Here is a 22,707-nt window from a genome sequence, read left to right as displayed (position 1 = left end):
GTTTTTGGTGTTTTAGATGGACCCTCCTCAGTCGAAAACACCCTTTTAAACACATTGACCGATTACAGAACGTATACTTTATAAACAGGTTATGGAAAACTCCTTAAATATATTTCAACGAACATTTTATTTCAAATTGTTTTTTTTAAACATCACCACTTCGGGCATCACTAATTTCTGGGATGCAATTGCCTGTAGGACTCAAAAATGGACACCAAAGAGTCCAGGGTCTCCTCCGCGGTGGGGATAATTTGATTGGCAGGCAGTAAAAAGCCGTTTTGGCCCCTATCGCGCAGCTCATACGTGTAGGCCACCGGCGTTCCGAATTTATGTTTTACCCAGTCCATACTCCCACCAGAGGCGACATCTAGAATTCAAAAATACTTAAGTGTTGAATTTATGCTTTGAACATTGAAAGGTTAGAATTAGTAAACAATAACTTTGTTTCAGTTCAACATGTGCACAGGGGCAAGCGGAGGGTTCTTTTGTTTACAAACATTTTGATCAATACTCTGTTGTCAAGTTTACACCTATTTTCAAAAATTTTCTGGCCTAAAGGCCAGAAAATTTCTTTGATTTTGTGATTGCTTTTATCACGTCGAGGATTAAAAATCATAAAGGAGGGAGGGGGGTTGGGGTAAATGGATTAGGTCCTAATAAGCACGCTCACTTATTATTATAAAAGAACTAAGGTACTTACATTAGTTAAAATAAAAATTGTCGAGTATACTATGGCTAAAAGATGATAAACATATATTTCTTAAAACAATTTAAAATGCAAATACACGCATTCAAAAGCTTTCTTTAAAAAAACACACACCGGACAACCTAGGTAAAATGTAATGAAAACAATCATGATAATTCTCATATCCCGTCAAAAGGAACAAGTGGAGGTACCTAAGTAAAACTTATAAAACTAAATAAAAGTCATACAAAGAAAACTTACCTCTACAAAAATTAACAAACGAAAAAGCGTACCAAAAAACACCAGGCAGGTACTCGAGTGTAATTTGAATTGCAGATTGTTCTTTCAATAAACAAAAAACAGATGGCTCTAGCAGTTGAAAAGATAGGAAAAATGGTAAAATTTGACACAATTTTTCACGAATTTTTAGCAAGCAAACTTTAACATATGACAAAAATTAGTTATTATGCATATTAGCGGATTTTGGATATTATTGCGACTCAAATGAATATCAAGAAGTAATTAACAATGGTTGGGTAGGAATTTTCTGCCCCAATGACTTGTAGCGCTCTCCTATGTAAGGAGAGACCCTACCTACAAATTTAAGGTTTTAAGAAGAACTGCTCCACCATTAGGGCCGATAACTGCTTCCTCAACCGCCTTCAATTTCTGCGGCGGTTTTTTGTTGTAAAGTTAAATTAATTCAAGAAAAAACAACAAAGTTCAATTTTGATTTGCTGCGAGCGTGTCTTCCACCTTACAACTGAACAGAGACGATACTGCGACACGGCTCAAAGGCGACTCACTGAGAGGTGACGAGCGACCGACTCATGCATCTTTGCACTGATACTTCCGGTCTAGCAACGAATGGCTCTTGCCGGTCTTTTGATTGATCCTTTCGTCGAGATTAGGCGTCATCTTTTTATAATTCTGGGTCGCATCTAGGTGCTTGGACTTTTGACTTGCTCGGAGAAATAGGAACCGACTGGTCGGGATAGGTTTGGTTGCATGTATTTATGAGGTCTGGGTGTGATGGTATTGGACGCGAGCCTGTGGAACAGACCACGCCCCCTCAGATTGCGGAACTTTTGGCTAGCGAGAAAAGGTCGGGAGGAGGTGTGAACGTAACCGGTCCTTTACGGTGCTTTTTAAATACACCTTATTAAATAATCCATTTAATTAGAATTATTATTTTGTTTAAGAGTTTTTTTCATTTTATTTTAGAATATTGTATTTAGTTTTTACCAAAGGTTTTTAAGATTTGAGCATATTAAAGTTGTTTTTTTGACTTGCGATTATGAGCACGTTAAATTTGAAAAAGTCTGATCTTCCAAGACCACCATTTGCCTTCTGTTGGATAAGTAGCATTTAAAAAACATTTGGGAAACATTATCAAAGCCATAATAAGCCAATTTTGCCAAAAGCAAATGATGATCCAAGGTGTCAAATGCTTTGGAAAAATCAAGCATTATAAGTGCTGTGGAGTCTCCTTTATCTATTGCAGAAATTATCTCTTGGGTAACGTTTAGTAAGACAGATGTCGTGCTATGTGGTTTTCTAAACCCAGATTGCTTATGCGGAATAATATTATTGGAGGTGAGAAAGTCATAAATTTGCTGTATAAACTTTTCCAAAACTTTAGCGATGACCGGGATAATTGAAATAGGTCTAAGGTCGCTGAAATTAGTTGGATTATTAATTTTAGCCAAAGGTGTTAAGAGATTTTCCACATACCCGGGAAATACCCAGTTTCTAGGCAACAGTTTATAATATGCGTAATATGTGGAGATAGCTTTGGAATACAGTGTTGCAACATTAACGCTGATATTGAATCACAACCGTGTGCATTTGATTTTAGGCTTAAGACTATTTTAGAAATTTCCTCAACTTTGGCTAATCGAAATGAAAAATTTTGATCATGTTTAAATTTTTGGTTTGAAAATTAGCCACTTCTTCGGGGCAACTACCTAACGGGCTATAAATTGAAGCAAAATAGTCATTAATTTTGTTTGGATCTCGGAGATTTAAAGGAATAGAACGATTAGAGACATTTTTTAGACTTAGATTATTAATAGTATAGATAATTTCTTTTTTCTCGCCTAATCATTCCCACCACAAGATTACGCATCTGTCTATAATATGCCCAATCAGTCAAATTTTTAGATTTTTTAAAACTTGACTTATTTTGCCTTATTTTTTTCTTTTATAAAAAGCTGCACATTTGCAGTTATCCACGGGGTATAAGGCTTAGAAATTTTTGACGTCGTAAAGGGTGCATGTCTATCAAATAATGAGCAAATATTACTAGTAAGATACTGAATTTTTTCGTCTAGATTATTGATATAGTACACATTATCCCACACAATTTTATTCAGGTCCTTATAAAAATCATTTTTATTAAAATGTTTAAAATTACGATAAAGTTTCGTTTTTATCTCCCTACTCCGTGCCGCAATCTCGATACTGCAGAATATAGCTTGATGGTCACTAATTAGATCAGCGTTAAGTACTGCTGTACTTGTAACATTTGAGGGTTTATTAAAATAGATAACATCAATGAGTGTTTGTGCCATAGCAGCAATACGAGTAGGCTCATTTATTAACTGAGTAAAATCATAAGCTGTAAGACAATCAAGTAAAATATTATTTGTAAAATGATTAACATTAACATCACCCAGAATGATAATATTCTCATACTGTAGACATGCATGTGATAATATATCATCAAAACATTCAACACAACGCCCTAAATCTGACCTTGGTGGTCTATAGACTGTTCCAACAAGAAAAATAGTTTTGCCTATATTTACTTTAATAAATAAACACTCTAAATCACCAGAAAAGTCAATGTCAGCAAAAACCAAAGAGCTTTCAAAAATCTGTCGTACATAGACAGCCACGCTCCCACCCCTACCACGTCTATTCTTTACAAATAATTTGTAGTTCGGGATCAGAAAATTATCAGCCTCAGAATCGCTCAGCCAGCTTTCAGAAATACACATAATGTCAGTATTGGTTAACGTAATTAAATTTACAAAATGATCAAAACCTGTAAACAGTGATCGGACATTTAGATGCCCAAAATTAACATTTTTAACCGTATTAGCTTCCATATCAGTTTACCAAAAATACACTGCAGACCAACAAATTATAACAAAATAAAAGAAAAACAAATCAAATTAAAATAAAAAAAGGAAAACTTCTAAATTAGATTAAATGGGCACAAGTATGAAATCTAAGAAAAAATAAACAAAAAGAAGTTTATCATAGGTGCCTCTGACCCTATAAATAAATAGATATATACATATAAACATATTTGCACATATAAGAAAAGTATATATATATATAATAAGTTTAAACCTAGGCAATAATACATATTGCAAATTAGTGGTAAAATAACAAGAGCAAAGGGAAAAAAAATATATAATATAAAAAGAATTCCACCACCCTAGAAATTCCAACTATAAATCTATGGTAATTGATATAACGATTTGCTAAAGAGTACCTTGTTTAAATGGAATTTAAGCCATCTTCGTCCTGAACTCTGTGCACAGTGCCCCGATGTTTAATATAGATATACCCATGTATACACCACACATTTTGTTTTGAGAATTTATTCACGGCACTTTTAAGTAACATCTGTCTTATTTTAGTAAGATCCTCCTGTAACACGACACCCGTATTTTTGAGATGTTTTCGGTTCTTTAACAATACAGATTTTTTGTTTACATCGAAAAATTCTACCATCACGATTGGTGGCTTATTGTGGCCCGGCATATTTTGTTTCATGCGAAAACACCTATTAATATCTGATTCACGAAGGTCACTGTTTTGTATTTTGCTTCGCAGAAAATTTAAAACCTTTTGCTTTAAGTTTAATTCCGTTTCGTCGGGGGGACTTTGAAATCCAAGGATGCGGACATTACGACGCCTTGAGTGCTGCTCCTGGGAATCTACCATGCGTAATAAAGTTTTATTAGCTATGCGTAGATCGTTAACTTCTTTTTTTGTCGATGAAAGTTCCTGTTCCATTTTGTTTAGTTTTTCCTTAAATTTTTCTTCTATCTTACCAAAAATGCCATCGACCAATTTCTGATAAAATTCGCCGCTCTGAGATTCCTCGGCAAACACCTTTCTAATGGATTCCAGGTCTCCACGACTTAATACCATGGTAGCTGAACTAGTGTTACTAGATAGAATTCGCAATAAAATATATTCTTACAAATCTTTTACTAGGAAAACTTATTAAAAATTTGAGGACAGAGGCACGCACCGTTTGTTTATTCAAGGAGCGCCATCTACGATGTGATTAGTACATTGTGTGGTTAGTACGAGGGTTCTTGGGCAAGAGGTAAATAAACATCATACAACGGTATTGCGCACTTTAAAAAAACACAAATATTATTCATATAAATTCGAAAAACATCAAGAGCTGCAGGGAAGAGATGAAGAGCGAAGAATGGCATTTTGTTTTGAAATGATGGAAAGAGCAAATAATTTTTTAAGAAATATTTGTTTTACCGATGAATGTACATTTACCCTCAACAATGAACCAAATGTTCAGAATTGCCGGTATTGGAGCCAAGTTTATGAACATCGCTTTGTTCATACTCGGACACAATATCCCTAAAAAACAAATGTATTCGTAGGAATTATCGGACACCATATCATTGGACCCTTTTTTATGAACTATAACCTAACAGCTGAAACCTATTTGGACATATTTCAAAATCAAATTGGATCCGCCTTGGAAGAAGTTGTTCAGAAAGATCAAATGATCTCATGGTATCAAATGGATGGTTGCCCGGCCCATAATGCCCGTATGGTTAGAGAGTGCTTGGAAAATGCTTTTAACGGCAATGTTCTGCTCGGCGACGCACAACCCGGTATACTGAGATTTTGTTTGCGCACCCTCGATAGCGGTTTGTATGTAATCTATGTTTCTAGTATTGTAAACTGTCTATGCTAATTCTAACCTTCTTAATATTCTAAGAATGTATGCCTTCCTAAATTGAAACTTAAATTAATCCACAATTACTTACAAATAGTCTCGGCAATGTTGCCCACCACATATTGGGTACCGTATCTCCTGGACAAGTCTTGAATGGCCTTCCTTCCGATTTGCATCTGGAAAACAAAATTAAATAACTAGGTGCTATAACCTCAAAAAGCAACAAACCATTTCGGCATAATTATCTAAGTGGGCGGTGGTGTGTCCGTAAGGTAGCAACAACATTTGAGAGAACGAGTGGAAACTGATGTAGCCCACCAAGTTTTCGCCTACGGAGTCGATGAAGTCGGCCAATGAGGAAGTGGAGGGTTCGGATAAGGACGTGGGGCCGGCGTAAGTGTCCGAGCAGGGCTGATTTGAGGCTCCTCCGGTCATCCATTGGTAAGGCCAGTTACGGTTCGGGTCGGCACCGAAACAGAGGACACTGTAAGGGGTACGGGTCTTTCTCCACATACGGTTCTGTAAGTTAAATTGGAATTTATTAATTAAAATAATAAATGTCTTTATTTTTGTAAACACATATGTTTAACAAAAAAAGGGCGAAGTTTAGCTTTACATAGCTACTGTACTTAACCATTAACTAGGACTAACGTAGAGAAACATGATAAAAAAAGCGAAAGATTAAAATTATTAAATTAAATCTAACATGCTAACTAAATTAAAACATCATCATATTATATACACAGATGGGTCTAAAACGGAAAACAGGGTAGGATCATCTTATTACAATACTTATTTTGAAAAAACTTTCTCACTGACTAAATCAACAGAGATTTTTACAGCAGAACTATTCGCAATACATAAAGCAATTGAACATCTATTTACTTTAAAAAACCCAAATTGGTTAATAGCCACTGATTCCATGGGTGCATTACAATGTATTGAATATCTCCCAGAACACCCACTTGCTCTTGAAATTAAGCACCAATTAGAAAACGCACATTCACATAAATATAATATCATGTTCATTAGGGGTCCCCAGTCACATTGGAATAAAGGGAAATGAAAAAGCCGACTTACTCGCTAAAGAACAACCCAATGCAATTCCCATACAAAAACATCTTTATGCAAAAGATATAAAATAACTTCTCCCTTAATATTATTAAAAAATCTAATACAACTCGATTGGGAACTTCAAGACGAGAACAATAAACTATATGGAATCAAAGACAGAGTAAATACCAGACTTAGAATAGGCCATACAAAAATCACCCACGAATATCTAGTACAAAAAGGTAACGAGCCAAGGTGTGAAACATGCAATCTACCTCTGTCAGTCCAGCATATACTAATTGAATGTATTAAGCATAAATACCCTAGGCTAAAATATAACTTAACTAACAATATCAAAACCCTACTCAGCCCTAAATACAATGAATTAATTATCTCATTTCTAAAAGAGACAAAAATATACTCAAAGATTTGAAAACAAATTAAAGAAGACACATTTTTTATTATTCAGCTCATTGATATATACGAGCAAGTTACATAGACATTTTAGATTTATTTATTTATTTATCTGTCTGTCCAATCTATTTACATACGCATACTCTTATATTGTACATAGACATTTTATAGATGTATTAACTTGCTTATTTATATAACTATTAAAAATTATGATAGACGCCAAAAGGTCTAAGTTACTGGTGCGTCTATAATAAATATCTCTCTCTCTCTCTCTCTCTAAATCTAATATGCAACAACACACACATAAAGTAAAATATTAATAAGCAGGTAAATAATATGTTTAGCTAAACGTCACCGATATTCGTGAGTCACATATCTAAAACAACCAATCAAAAGAAATACAACACACTTAGCAGGTAGTAACTATTCACTAAATAGAAGAAAGGATTTAATCGATTTCTTGAACTTCAATAGGCTCATATTCTTAAAGTTATCATTCAGTGAGTGATGTATGAGAAACTATTCTTAAAAAATGCGTGACGAAAACGAGGTACACTAAATCTATGACTGTATCTTAAGGCAACGTTGTGGGCATTATAGCGATATTCAAGTTTATCATAGAGATATTGGGGTTATGTAGAAAAACGTAGTCAGTATATAAAAATCGAATAGGCATAGATATGCAATTTATCAACCTTAAGCCATTCTACCTCAACCAGTTTTTCAGAAACATGATCGTACTTTCTTATTCCGCCAACAAATCTACAAGTATTTTTAATTTTCTGCAATCTATTTTTAGTCTAAAGAGGCATAACATACTAAATAGCACTAATCAATGATGGGAAAGACAAGACTTTCGCAGAGCTTTTTTCTTAACTTATGGTTAATTATGTGAATATATAGTGGTCTTAAAATTGCATAGCATCTTTTAGTAACAAAAGAGACATGTTCGCGGAAATTTAGGTTAATATCAACCATAAGCCCAAGAGTTCTAGCACTGCTCACATATGGAAGCTTTTCAAGATTTATGTTTAGATTAGTAATGCTCTCTATCATTGCTCTAAACTCGTGGAGGTCTTATGGAAACTCATTAGCTTTTATATGAAATTGAAATCAATAAAATTGGTTGATACGATTTCAGAATAATGAGGTTGTGAAATTTTTGTTAGAATAAAGATTTTTTTAAACCATGATAAAACAACTGAATAACTCCAAAACTGTTGTATTTACAAGGAGCATAACAGTTTGGTAAAAACACTGAAATAAATAGAATCGGTATGTCGGTTTCCAAAATATTGATTTTTCTGTAATGCCTTTTGACAAAATCCAGAATATATATGTCAATCTATTGAAAAATTACGCAATAACTCCAAACTGCTTATATTTACAGAGAATCTTTTATGGACGTTATTTGTATAGAAACTTATCAGCTTTCCTATGAAACTAAAATCAAGTGAATCGGCACGTGGGTTTCCAAACTATTTAGATTTTTGCGAAGCCTTTGACAGAATCATGATTTTTTGAAAAGTATTGAAAGAGACTCACTCAACAATTCAAATACTGTTCCAATAGTTGCCGGATTATGTAAAGGGCTGTAATAATATAAATAGCTTTAAAAGGGAATGTAAGCAATATATTAAAATTTTAATTATTATGTATGAAATTGATTCTAGCCTAGTGATATTAATAAATGATTTTTTTTAGTATTAAGATTTTTTCAATACACTGAAAAACCACTCAGTAACTTGAAAACGGTTGGAATTACAAGGAAACTTGTAAGGACCTTTTTGGTAAAGAAACCGAAATCAATAGAATTCGGCACGTGGGTTTTCAAAATAATAAGATTTTTGTAAAGCCATTAACAGAATTAATATTTTTCAATCCGTTGAAATACTACTCAATGACTACAAGATTTACAACGTAATTTGAAGACCTTCTTAGTAAAGAAGCTTATCAGCTTTCATATGGAACTAAAATCAATGAATCGTTGCATGAGTTTTAGAGATATATAGATGTTTGCAAAGCCTTTGACAGTATCAAGATTTTTTCAATGCACTGAAAAATCAATCAGTAACTTGAAAACGGTTGTAATTACAAGGAAACTTGTAAGGATCTTTTTGATTTGAAAGAAACTCATCAGCTTTCATATGAAAGGAAGAGGCAGTTTCTCATAAAAAAATTATCTCAAGCACAGTCTTTATTCCTTCCGAACCATTAACAACTCTTCTTTGTATTAGTATAAGTTTAGTTCCTCTTATTTTTTTAATTTAATATAATGAGTTAAAGATAACCTGAATGCAAAAATGACATAGCAGACAAACTTAGTAAACTTAATTATCCTGAAAGGCAAAACCTCACATTTTAAATTTGAAAAATAATTAAGAGGTTTTGCAATTCCTTCCCTTCAAAAATTTCATACTTACGTTAGTATGGGAATGCACAAAACCATCAGGGTTGGCCACCGGGAAAATGTACCAATCATAAGACTCCGCCAGCAGCCGTACATTCCTGTCCTGACTTACTAGCAGCTGGTTAAGGATCCAAGTGGCCGTGGCGGAAGTAACCCTGAAAATCACTCTAGTACAGTCCTGGTTTTAATGTCAACAACATAAGTAATATTCAAGGAGAATGTATGCTAAGCGTGGGTACCCAAAAACGAACGAAAATTAGTTTCAGAAAGTTGCCACATTGGCGCTGTTTGTCCGAAGTGTACCTCACTCTGATTAGCTGGACCCACTTTTTGATAATGTTAATGTGATTTTCGGCATTTTCAAGTAATGGACATACCATTCTTCGTAAAGTTGCCTTCGCATCTGGTAAGTATTTTACACTCCCATCAGAATCAATTACTTTACGATACATAATACTTATATATCGATACCAATATTCTAATAAGACGTATCCCACAAATTTTCGATTTTACGTTTTTTACGAAAATAATTTCAATTCACTGTGTTCCTTCGAATTCTAATATATCGTAAATAAAACAGCTGATTTTTTTCTTTCTAATAGGTCGTATACCACAGTCGCTCGCTCCATGGTTTTACTAAGTGAGTGTTGATAGTATATACTTTGTTGCATTATTACAATTAAAAAGGGTATCTTAAGTGTCTATATTTTCAAAATGTCGAAGGTAAGTTACATTGTAATATCTATTATTTTCTTAACGCATTTAAATTTATTTAAACTATAAAATTACAGTAACAATATTTGCTTTTTAAATAATTAGATCATATACGTCGTATTGTAATTCTGAATAACCATGTTGGATACGACATATTTATAAAAATTACTGCTTAATACGACGTAACGATACCATGTATTTTGTGGCTTAGGTCGTATTAGAGCTATAAATAAATGTATTTGTATGGGTTTATCTGAGCAAAATCTATGAGAATAATTTATAATTTAGGCATTTGAGGCCAAATTATAAATAAAAAAAAATACTGTGACATCTGTAGAAATTGAACGAAAAAGAACTTTTTTATTTTACCTTTAAAGTTTGTTATGGGTAGATATTGTAAGCCTTTTACTTAAACGGACTATTTGTTTTAGATCTCTAATAGAGTAGCAAAGATAATGACAATGGCTTTAAATCAAAGCAAAACTATTACTAATGCGCCCAAATTCATCAATGACGAAGTAAATATTAACGATATGCTGTACAATGTGCCTTACGATTTAGAAGTAATTAACGAAGATGACAATAACTTTTTTCAACACCCCTTTGATAATCACAGCGTGAACGTTGATTTTTTGCATTCCGCAGACGTAATCTATGACAGTCTGCCACTAATCGACTTAAATAATACTATTGAAGCACCCCAAACGGATGAAATAGATGAAGATGACCTATCTCTATTAGAACTTAAAAGCAAGATTTGCCAAGCTAAAAATGTACAAGAGCCCAAAGATAATTTTGATTCCGAATTTATACGATTATCACAAGAAGACGACTTAAATGAAGAAGAAAATCAAAATAACCCAGATGAAGATAGCCCAGATTTAGTACAGTCTGAAGGTAAAATTTAATATCAGTAAAATACTAAAGATGGGAGAAAATAGTTGGGTAGAGGCCCAATAAATCTAAAATTTCTTGACTTAAATGTCGAGGTTTCGACTTCAGTAAAGTCATCCTCAGGACCCCTCGATGGAAACCAGATATTATAAGTTTTATACTTTAAAGAACATAGTAGTTTTTTCCGAAATTTAAAAAAATAAACATTTTAAATCCGTTTACCATTGTAGTGTCCTAAAGATAACTTCATAAAAGTCGAACGTCGATATTTAAATAAAGAAGCTTTACTTTTATTGCACCCCTATTCAAAAATCTTCTCCCATCTTATTCGATTTTGGGTTGCAAAACCTATTTGAGAATCAATTTCTTTTTTTTTATAGATACAAAAATAGCTGAAAAAAGAAGGAAGAAAAAAGTTAATAAAGAATTATAGGATAAAAATGTCAACAAAAGAAAAAGAATGACGGGAGAAGAGTACATTGGATAAACAAGATCTAAAGACGGGACAGTTAAACACGATACAAAAAGAAATAAAAGAATAGGCTTTACGTTTTGCACATGACTAGTTACGTTGAAAGAAAAAGAAGTTACACAAAAAATCCATCCAGAAGACAAGGTTCCTTTCAGTACTATTTAAAAATTGAGGACGGAAAACACCAAGTGTGCAAGCAAACATTTCAAGAACGAATGGTTAGGCACTGGGTTAATGAGTTATCAGTGTTTGGAACACAAAATAATCAGGAGGACATAAACAAAAATAAGACTAATAAAAAAAATACATCAGTACATTCAGTTGAATAAAATAAAAAGCTAGAACAGTTGCACCTATTTTTAGATAGTTTGCCTAAAATTGAAAGTCACTACTGCCGCAAAAAGTCAAACAAGTTATATCTAGAGGAAGATTTAAATCAAAAACTGACGTATTTCAACTTTATAAAAACAAATGTCTAAACGAAGATGTGCTGCCCTTGTCAATGAGTACTTTTCTAAAAGAGTTTGACGAAATGAATCTTGCATTGTTTAAGCCTAGAAAGGATCAGTGCGATTTAAGCTGTGGATACAAAATCAATCAGATTGACGAAAATGTTTATCAGAATCATGCTCGAAAGGAAAAAGACTTCGACAAGAAGAAAGCACAAGATCAGTCTATTTATTGCTTTACAATGGACGTACAGGCCGTCAAATTATGTCCTCAATTACAAGCAAGCTCCTTGTATTATGAAACAAAATTGCAGATACACAATTTTACCATCTACAACTTGTCAAGCCATGCATGCAAAAATTTCCTGTGGAATGAAACAGAAGGGGAACTATGTTGTTCAGTTTTTGTAACCTGCATCATCAAACATCTGACATCAGCTTTGGAGGCAGACAAAAAACCTATTATTTTATACTCGGACAGTTGCGGTTATCAAAATAAAAATGTCGTTATTAAACAAAATTTAATATTGAGATTGAACAAAAATTTCTTGAGAAGGGTCACACTCAAATGGAGTGTGACTCTTCTCATAGCCTTATTGAGAGACGATTGAAGGGAAAAGATATTTTTCTACCTACAGACTACATTAATATTATAAAAGATGCCAGAAAAAACCCAATGCCTTTAGAAGTTGAATATTTAGACCACTTGTACTTTCTTAATTTTGACAACCCGAACTTGATGAGATATAACTCAATTCGCCCAGGAAAATTAAACAGTCCGTTAAAGGTGGCAGACTTAAGATGTCTAAAATATTTACCTTCGGGGGAAATCTTGTATAAAACTAAATACGACGACCCGTATGCAATTTTACCACAAAGACAAAAAGGAATTACCTTGGATGAATACGTGCCCAGTAAGCATATGCATACAGTAAAAAGTTATAAATTTCAAAGAAAAAATGGATTTACAACAGTTAAAAAAAGTGATTCCAAAAGACACGCACTACTTTTACGACCTAATAAAATATTACGAAAAAACAGAAGTATCAAACAAGAAGGTAAACAATACAGAAGTAAAGTTCCACAAGAAAGACTGATAAGGCTGTAAAAAAAAGTAAGGGAACAAAATAGTCATATTAGAGTTCCATTTTGTAAAGATTTGAATTAGTTTTTCAATATTTGTTTTGAATTAAACTTCTGTTTCCTAATTTTTTTCTTTAAAAAAGTTTTGATAAGGAATAAAGTAAATTCGTTTTAAATATAATCGTTGTTTAATTTGTCTTAACCCACAATATTTAGAATTTAGTTATCGTGCTAACATGACAACTACAAAGAAATATGTTGTATCCAATAAAGTCATAATATTATAATAAGACGTAACCCACTTATTGCCGCCAATTTAAAAAATAAGTGAAAAAAAACCTCATAATCTAAAACAAATAATAGAAAAAAAAAACATATTTTTCTTAAATACTTAAAAAAATATACGGGTTTTTCCTCCTCCTGAAAAGTTTGGGTTTTGTAGGATACATCCTATTAGAATATTGGTATCGATATATACAGGGTGTCCTATTTGCCATGTGTGACTATTGCTATTTCCGAAACTATAGGAGATACGAGGGCGGTTAAATTACAAAAAAGTTGCCAATTTTGATGGTTATTCGAAATCCTTTTACAGCGTTGCAAAATGGTTATTAGTTCGTGAATTACAGGGTGATTTATAAAAAATACCAAATTTTATTTTAATTATTATTTCCAAAACTATTGATTGTAGAAAATTACTTTTAATTACAAAGTTTTATAATTTTTTGTGCTCTGCAAAACTTCACTGAATTTTCTTGATTCTATTTATTTACACCCTGTATTGTATTGACTGATTATTATTTAAACTTTGCTTAATTTAAAAAGTTTAGTGGCTGGATGGTGCGCCATATTAGTATTTGTGTATTTGAGTTTAGGATAATAGTTAATGTGATGCCTTGGCCGGAATTTTGACCTCATTATTATTATTATCAGTATCATTAGGATTCTACTAGTATTTAATTTAGGCTGCTCTACATAACTATGTTAGCTCTACAGAGGTTCTTTTATATTCGCGTAGTTCGCATTTAATTAAAATCGATATCTATTAATTACTAAGTTATAATCTAATTTATACAAATTGTGATGCATAAAAGTGAATTGGATTTGAGTTGATTATTCATCTGTCACGGTCATTATTTTGACACAAAAATCAGGGTCGTACTCGCTTACCATTCCCTCGCATGTATGTTGGCCTCGATAAAGATGGATTGCCGGGCATTCGCCGGCGAGAAGGACACTTTAACTCCGAGGATATCGCGACCTTGGAACGTTCGCCCTCCGCGTATCAAGGTCACTTTGTCGTCATAGTTGAAGGCCACGTCTCTCAACCATGCATTAATCTACAATTTATTATTTTTTTTAAATCAAGAGTGTGTCGTCCCACTTAAACCCTGTACCTCATCGAGAGTGTGATAGCTGGTCCACCCAAAAGTATTGGCCATAGCCTCCGGCCTGAATCCTTCATTATCTATCGCCTCCTGGATGTTTTCGTTCATCAAAACCGACTCCACATCGGCCTGATTTAAAATGGACGATTTAAACTGTTCGGCTTGCTTGGGCGGGACCAAGATGTCCACCGGGACACCCTCCGCAGCAACCTCGCTACAACCAATTATTAATTTACAATCAGTTCTGTCGTATCAAAGGAAGAGAAAGTTTACTCAAAGTCTCACAAATCAAGCGTCTATTTAAAGGGTTACACGTTTCGCCGTATTAGGGCATCATCAGACCTAAATAAAATTATCAAAATTAAATATTACGGAACAAAACGTTAATTAACAGAAAAGACATATCTCATCTAAATACAAAAACTACACATACTTACTCTCACTAATATAAATAAAAATATAATATGTCTACAACATCGTGTAACGTTATTGACTAAAATATGAACTTTAAAACGCCAAATATCACCGAAATCCATACATATAATCTTATAAAGAACCAAAACAAAAACAACCATGAAAGAAAAAAAAGAAAAAAGTTTTTTTAAAAATTAAATAGGGATCGAACCAGAGACCATTGGATTCGAAGTCCGAGTAGTGTAGTATACGAGTATTTAAATAATATGAGAAGTGATAAACAAGATTAAAATTTATTGAGGAATATTGAAAATGAGATTAGGTTCGAAATTAAAGATATAATATTGACACAATTTAATATTGGGCTTCTCTTAGAGCTCTTGTAATCTCCAGCTTTTAGAGAAGATCGAGTTTTTTACCTTTCCCACACTCGTGCAATATAGTTACATCATCCGACACCGAAAAGTTGTGACCAGTCGATAAAAGACGATTTGCAAAGGCTGACTTTGTTTCTTGAATGTAAAATAACGGAGATACGACGGGGGTCTCAAAATGCAAAAATTTCAAAAATAGCCTGTATCTTAAAAAATAAAAAGGCTTTGAAATTTTTGTTAACAGCATCTTTAGTTTTACGAAAAAGTAGCACAGTGTCGCGAAAACCGCAACTCTCTATCTCTAAAAATAACGGAGATATCCCGCAAAAGGACCCAAAATGGGACACCCTGTACACACCCCAGATTTTAAAGCTTGCTCCGTTTGATCCTTTGCGTTTATCAAGTGCTTTTTCAAAGTGTTTGCAGTTTTAAAAGCTATTGAAAGGTTAAGAGTATTTTCCAAAACTTTTGCAAGTTGAAGAGATATTGAACCGAAAAATGTTAAAGATCTGAATTTGTTAAGATTTAAAGAATTGGAGGGTAAGACGTGGTAGGAGAATTTATATTTATTCATGTATTCGAAAAAAAGTTTATTTATGGTAGATATTGGAAAACTGTTATTAATTTGGGTGTACTCTTTGAACTGTGGTGAATGTAAAAGGTAAAAAACTAGATCCTTCGAAAAGCTGGAGATTACAAAAGCTAAGAGAAGCCCAATATTAAATTGTGTCAATGAGATCTTTAATTTTGAACCTAATCTCATTTTCAATAATCTCCAATAAATTTTAATCTTGGTAATATCGTTTTATCACTTCGCATATTATGTAAATACTCGTAGAAGATGCAAAATTTGTTCATTTAAGTGTTTCATATTCAAAAAATATGAATTGCACCAGTATTTAAAGAAATTTTAAGAAAATTATAACTTTGTTGAACCTAAAAAAGTTCTAATAAGAAAAATGTTAAACAAAGATTTTTTTTAAATTATTTTCCCATACTAAATAATTTAAGTACACTATTAAAAGATAAGAATGTCCTAAATTAGTTTTTTTCGTTACCAGAAACTCGACCAGTAAGCACTATTTTTCAAGACTTTTCTGATGGTTTTTTAAAAATAATAAAAATTGCTTTAAAATAATTTTATAGCACGATGCCTTTGAAATTTGTAATCCTCTAGGATCCGCCAGAATAAAATATAAATAACTCTTTTCAATCTTCCTCCTTGGAATAGATCACAGGTAGATCAAATTCAACTTGTAGCATTGTGTTTCGAAAGTCAAATAAAATATTTTGGATTTTTTGCAATTTTAAAAGTTATCATTGATAATATTAAAGTATTGGAGAATCAGGAAATAAATAAAAATTACCAATATATAAAAAGAACGATAGCACTAGTGGTTGGTGATAATTTGGGAAACTATCAAATTGGTGAATTTATTAAATCTTTCAGCACTAGTAATTATTTTTGCAGATTTTGTTATATTAATTCCTTTGGTGGAACCCTTAAGAAAAATGTTAATGTAAAAATTAAAATTTAAAGAGTTTCTGAAAAACATCTTACGAAACAGATATTGCAAAAACTCAAATTTATAATTAAAAATGTAGCAATATATTTTAGGGAGAATGTAAATGCTTTAACAGTTAAATACATGGTAACGTCTAACAAAAATTATTATTTTGTTTTTAAAATAAATATGCAAATTTTTTTAGTTGTCGACGAATTAAACATTAACGAATCCCACTCACACCCTGCATCCTGCGGCCTCAATATATTTCGCTTACTGCGAGAAAGAACAATTGAATATTGAACCATTTGACAGCTTTGGAGATTCTTTTAAGGTCTGCATTAGGGGGTGGGCCGACATTTTTTTTTTGTAAAATATCAACTCCTGGGGTCAAAAAAGTTGCGTTGTAGCAAAACATAATTTTTAAGCACAAAAATAGTCCCAACAAATATTTTTCTTCACTGCCACAAAGACCCTCTGTTTTTTTAATATAAAAAGTCGTGGTGGCAGTGGAAAAAAATTGAAAATTATATTTTTTTTAGAAGCAGATCTTCATATTTTGTTATTATATAATTTTTAGAGCATCAGTGTTATAACTTTTTTTTACCTGAAAAAAAAATACATTATTACCCATCATTATTACATATTACTCTGAATAGTTAAGTAGATATTCCTAAAACAAAGTGACCTTGAAAATCAACGCTTCGGCGGCAGTTTTACAGCAAGCGCGGCGCAACGCAGGTAATTCAGACAGACATTTTTATTTTAGCGCTTTGCCGACTGTCGAGTAGGAAGTAGTGGCTGCGAAAATGGCTAAAACAAGAAATTCGTCGCGGTGTCCAATTTTTGGTGATCCTAGTGAATTTAATGACTCGCAGTTACCAACATACAAAGATGTTATCAAGTGTTTTTTGTGGGTTCGTTTCGATTTGGAAAAAAATGGTGTCAATAAGAATCGACTTGTTCCGGAAGCCTTGGAAATTGTGGCTCAGAAAGTAAAAAGCGTTTGGATCAAGGCTTCAATTCCAATCATAAGCCACCAAAGGATTATTTTCTTATTTAGAAAATATCAAGAAAAACGAAGACAAATTCTTAAACCATTTAAGAAAAGACAAAATGTTCCCAGTTACAAATCTCAACTGGAATCATTTTTAAGCCACAGTGAAACCTTGTTTGACATAAGGTTTGTTCTCACAGCAGTAAGAAACAAGTTTTCGACAAATACACATGCGCAATAGAGTAAAATGCGTTCGCACAGGAACTTCTGATCGGTTTCAAATCAAAAGTTTGATGTTCTTACACAAATTTCTGATCGTCATCTGATAGTCAGACTTGTTTTCGGATTTATTTCAAGCAAAGTGTCAGAGAATTCGTGTAGCCAGTCAACGCCGATCTTCGGAATATGAACATAACCTCTTGTATAATCCTTGATATTCGTTTTGAAAATTGTATTTTATATTTTTGGATTAGTGTAAACATAAACATAAACATTAAGGAAACAAGTGCTTTTGAATCGTCGGAAGAATCTGATCAGAATTATGTTGATTCCGACACAAACTTTTAAAGAAGATTTAATTGAAGAACGAATAAAGCCTAAAAGTCAAAACTATTTTCATAAAACTGTCTCCCAATTTAATAGAATAGAATTTCTCGAGCATTTTAGAGTAAGTCTTGAAGTAGCAAATAATCACACAATCTTAAACTCTATTAATAATATACAGCTATTTCAAGGTTGTAGTATAATTTTTGTTTTGTTTATGTTTTATTTATTTTCCCATTTCCCACTGGGATAAAAAAGTGAGGTTATTTTTCTTCTCCACTCAAACCGTATTTGATGTTCGCACAGACGGTTTCAAATCGATCAGAAGTTGTAATATTTTACACATGCGCATCAAGAATGGTTTGGAAACAGTTTCAAACTTGTAAGAAATTTGCAGTGAGAACAAACCTATAGCGACTTGTAAATGTAAAGGTAAAGATGCTGAAACCATTTCATGTAATTGCCCAAAGAAATACGAGGTAAACTTTTATTCCTTATTAGTTTAACAAACTTTGTTTAAATATTTATTACCCATTTTTTAGATACCTCGACTGGAAAGAGCATTTCTTCTAGACCAGAGAACTTGCCACAAAATGAAGATTGGTTCCCTTGATTTAGTTGAGTCCCAGAAACTTTTGCAAAAGGAGAAGAAAGCTTTCACAGTGGCTACGTCACATACTTCAGAATCAACTAGTGTAATAATCAATAAAAAAGATTTATCGTCTTCTGAATTACTGACAGATGTGTGTGATAAATCTGACAGTGAAGATTTTGACTCAGACTTTTCCAACTCCAATTTGTATGCAAGCTCTTCCAGTGCGACGAGGTATTTAATTTCTCACCTAGCACATCAAATTTGCCTAGTACTTCATAACGCAATTTGAAGGAAATACCGAGATTAGCTGAAACACTAGACCGGTATTCGGTTTCCGACCGAGCAGGAGCAGCAATTGCCTCAGCGGTGCTCCTAGATTTTGGTGTTATAGGTCCACAAAGGAAAACAAATGTCATCGATAAGAACAAAATAAGAAGAGCAAGAGAAAAGAAAAGAACTGAAGTTCAGGACGATTCTATTCCATTATTTTTACGTGGTCTCTACTTTGATGGACGGAAAGACAAGACTTTAGTGTTCCAGGAAAAATGCAAGGAAAACTGTGGTGGAAGAGCATATCACAATGATAGAAGAACCTGGTGCTAAGTATCTGGGTCACATTTGTCCTAAGTCTGGCACTGCTGTGAATATAGTAAATGAAATCTTGGAGTTTTTACAAAAATGTAATTTGGACCTCAACAGATGAGAGGTCGTTGGTTGTGATGGTACTGTCACAAACACAGGGCGTAAGGGAGGCATTATAGTGTTAATGGAGAATAAAATTGGAAGGCTCCTGCAGTGGTTTGTCTGTCAGCTCCTAAGACATCTATTTGAAAAACTGGATGGCAATACCAGTGGACCACGTGCGTTTTCTGGGCCTCTTGGAAAACAACTGCAAATCTGCGAAACGCTTCCTGTAACTTTATTTTTAAAAATAGAATCATCAGTTGACGAATTCCGGAGCGACGATCTTAGCACAAATCAAAAATATCTGTACGATATTTGTCAAGCAGTTAAAAGCGGTGTTTGTTCAGAACAACTGTCTAGGAGGCACTGAAGTATGTGACGTGAAACATTCTCGCTGGCTTACCACTGCTTCCCTTATTCTTCGTTAATATATAGCAACTCAAAACCCTTCAGAAAATTTACAAATACTAAGCTATTTTGTAATGAAAGTATATGCGCCCATGTGGTTTTGCATTAAGGCTCAACCGTCATGCATTTATGGTGCAAGACATTTATTCAAAACCATAAGACTCTGCGACTATTTACAACCAGAATTAAAAGATTTAGTGTATAAAACCATTCAAAGAAATGGAAACTTTGGAAGCCCAGAATATATTATTATAAAAAAATTTTTATTGAAAATATTATATGTTATTTAACGAACGTAAATACATAAGACAACTAGGTTTCCAAAGAATTTTGAAGAGTAGACAGTTAAATTACAAAGATCAGCGACATTTTATAGTACCAGAATTTATTTTTGACGCTAAGGAGTATTTTGAAATTATCGACTGCCAAAAAGTTTCATGGACAGAGCCTCCTGTAACTTTAAAACTATCAAAGGACCAACTAGAAGAAGTTGTTCAGAATCCTGAATACGTAACAGCATACCCTTGTCATATGCAAGCAGTTGAGAGGGGTGTCAAAATAGTAACAGAAACTTCGGCTTCTGTCTGTGGAAGTGAAAAAAGAGACGGGTATATACGAAACAGGCTGAAGTGAAGGGAAAATATGCTCAAATATGAATCAAAAAAAGACTTTTGTTTAAACTGATGTGTTTTTTTTCTTAAAAGAGTTACACTTTGTTTTTTTTTACTTGTAGTTTCATTTACAAATAAAAAATATATTTTTTTAAATATTTTATTAGGTGTTTTTTATTTTCGTTTCCTTTTTATGCGTTTAAATCAAAGTAAGCTTTATCCGAAAATAATTTTTTTTCAAAATCTATCAGACAATAAGAAATATAATTTTTCTTTAAAAATTTTAATTTTTTTATCGCTCTGTGGCAGTGAGCAAAAAAATTAAATTATTTATCAACCAAAATCCTATAAAGTTAGTTACCTTATCAAATTCTGTTTTTGGCTAAGGAGACCGTAATTAATAAAGAAAAACAAATTTAGCATATTATATTAAATAATTAGTTTTTTTTGTAAAAATTGCATTCTAATATGGCTCTGTGGCAGTGGAAAAAAAATGAATCATGAAGAAAAACACTATAAAGTAAGTCATCGTATGATACATCTTTTCCGGGGTCGGGAGATCCAATTTAAAAAACAAAACAAAAATTACATTACTCAACGACCCACCCTAGACTCTGCATGGCTAGTTATTTTATCTATAACCTACAATACCCAAAAGAAACAACTACGTTATTAGAAGTAGTTCAAAGAATGTTTCTAAAAATTCATCCATATTCTGAATCGAAATCCAAAAAAGTCAAGCCCACAAAGAGAAAAGTATTTAATTTCATAAATAAATATAAAAACAAGTTAAGTATTTTGCCATAATGTTTACAATTAATTAATACCTACTGATGATGACTTAATACTAATTTTATTATTTTTGTTTTTTTATTTGTAGGTATATCCTTCAACTTAGGTAACTTTTTACATGTTTTTGCAATATCTAAGTTTCATCTTATAATTTATAAGTAGGTATAATTTGTATGTATAATTTGCAGTTTAAGTTTTGTTGGGTTACAATCTTTAAATTTTAGGTTTTTGTTAACATACCTGTTAATTTCCTAAAAGAAAACCTGGAAAATAATAATTTGGTTTAAGTATTTCCTGTTTTTTTTTTAATCTGTTATATTCCATGATTAAGGTAACTTTACATTACATTATTTTCTAAGAAAAGTTACATTTTACTACTTACTTTTACATAGAAATCTACGTAAATTTACATATTATTTATATTACATTATCCTTCTTGTGAGTTTACTTGAGAATTCTACTGAATATACCATGTAAAAATTACATAATCTTACAATATATTAACATAGCATATTATGTATCATATGCCATGAAATTTTACATAATATTATGATAACAAAATTGCCAACGTAATATTATGAAAATTTACAATGTGCTTTTTATCAGTGTATATTTTTATTTATGTTAGTGAGAATAAGTGTCTATTTATTTATTATTTATAAGTATCTTTTCTGTTACTTAACACTTTGTTCCTTATAATTTAATTTTGATAATTTTATTTAGGTCTGATGATGCCCTGATGAGGCTAAACGCGTAACCTTTTAAATAGACGCTTGATTTGTGAGACTTCTTCGAGTATACTTTCTCTTGCTTTGGTCATATTATATCTAAGTCTCTTTGAGACTAATGGATGATTATTTTGTATTAAAGAAATGCTTACCTGAAAAAATTATATCCGGAATTAAAAGCGTCTTCCTGCAAATTATAGAGGAGTTCTACCATTTCCCTGGTTTTCGGGACCACCCTGTAAAGGGTGTGGTTGTCGAAACGGAGTTTTTCTCCGGCGGCCTGGCTTAGAGCCACTGCCAGGAGGGCGGCCAACATTAACTTCATCTGGGAAATTTTCAGTTCAGTTTAATTTTTAATATTAGAAATGCGTGACTTACCTTTTTTTCGGGATATGCACTATTGATCAGCGATTCAGCAATATTTATAAGTTTTGATTAAAATTATCATGGAAGAGTACCACTTGAGAAACTTGAAGACAATACATGTTACGCGTAACCGGGTACTTCATAATTTTATTGCGACAACGATTTATTTGCGTATTA

At 32.6% G+C, this 22,707-nt stretch overlaps 2 protein-coding genes across 2 annotated transcripts in view; one reads left to right on the top strand and one right to left on the bottom strand.

The window, feature by feature from the left end:
- LOC126745822 (xanthine dehydrogenase-like) overlaps positions 1-129 on the top strand; it is a 60,013-nt gene extending 59,884 nt beyond the window's left edge. The window contains exon 23 of the mRNA XM_050453840.1: positions 17-129. Within this exon, the coding sequence (XP_050309797.1) occupies positions 17-84 (68 nt within the window). The 3' untranslated portion in view covers positions 85-129. The remainder of the gene's footprint in view (positions 1-16) is intronic.
- LOC126745842 (zinc carboxypeptidase-like) lies at positions 109-22,564 on the bottom strand. The gene is made up of 8 exons (XM_050453868.1): positions 22,543-22,564; positions 22,317-22,489; positions 14,523-14,727; positions 14,296-14,465; positions 9,527-9,668; positions 5,865-6,155; positions 5,728-5,812; positions 109-367 (listed from the first exon to the last, which is right to left on the bottom strand). Exons 2-8 carry the CDS (start codon positions 22,487-22,489, stop codon positions 171-173), a joined length of 1,263 nt encoding a protein of 420 aa, XP_050309825.1. The 5' UTR covers positions 22,543-22,564; the 3' UTR covers positions 109-170.
- Positions 22,565-22,707: the final 143 nt, after the last annotated feature.

This window comes from Anthonomus grandis, chromosome 1, assembly GCF_022605725.1.
Source record: "Anthonomus grandis grandis chromosome 1, icAntGran1.3, whole genome shotgun sequence".
Classification (NCBI taxonomy): Eukaryota; Metazoa; Arthropoda; class Insecta; order Coleoptera; family Curculionidae; genus Anthonomus; species Anthonomus grandis.
This window is presented reverse-complemented; position numbering and strand designations above follow the sequence as displayed.

What these genes read in the sequence shown, in the direction of transcription:
- LOC126745842 (XM_050453868.1), bottom strand. Translation starts at nt 22,489, where the DNA reads ATGAAGTTAATGTTGGCCGCCCTCCTGGCAGTGGCTCTAAGCCAGGCC. An exon ending in TTGTGCATTCCCATACTAAC is followed by an intron (nt 6,156 to 9,526) that starts GTAAGTATGAAA and finishes TTTAACTTACAG; the next exon opens with AACCGTATGTGGAGAAAGAC. An exon ending in CAACATTGCCGAGACTATTT is followed by an intron (nt 368 to 5,727) that starts GTAAGTAATTGT and finishes TTTGAATTCTAG; the next exon opens with ATGTCGCCTCTGGTGGGAGT.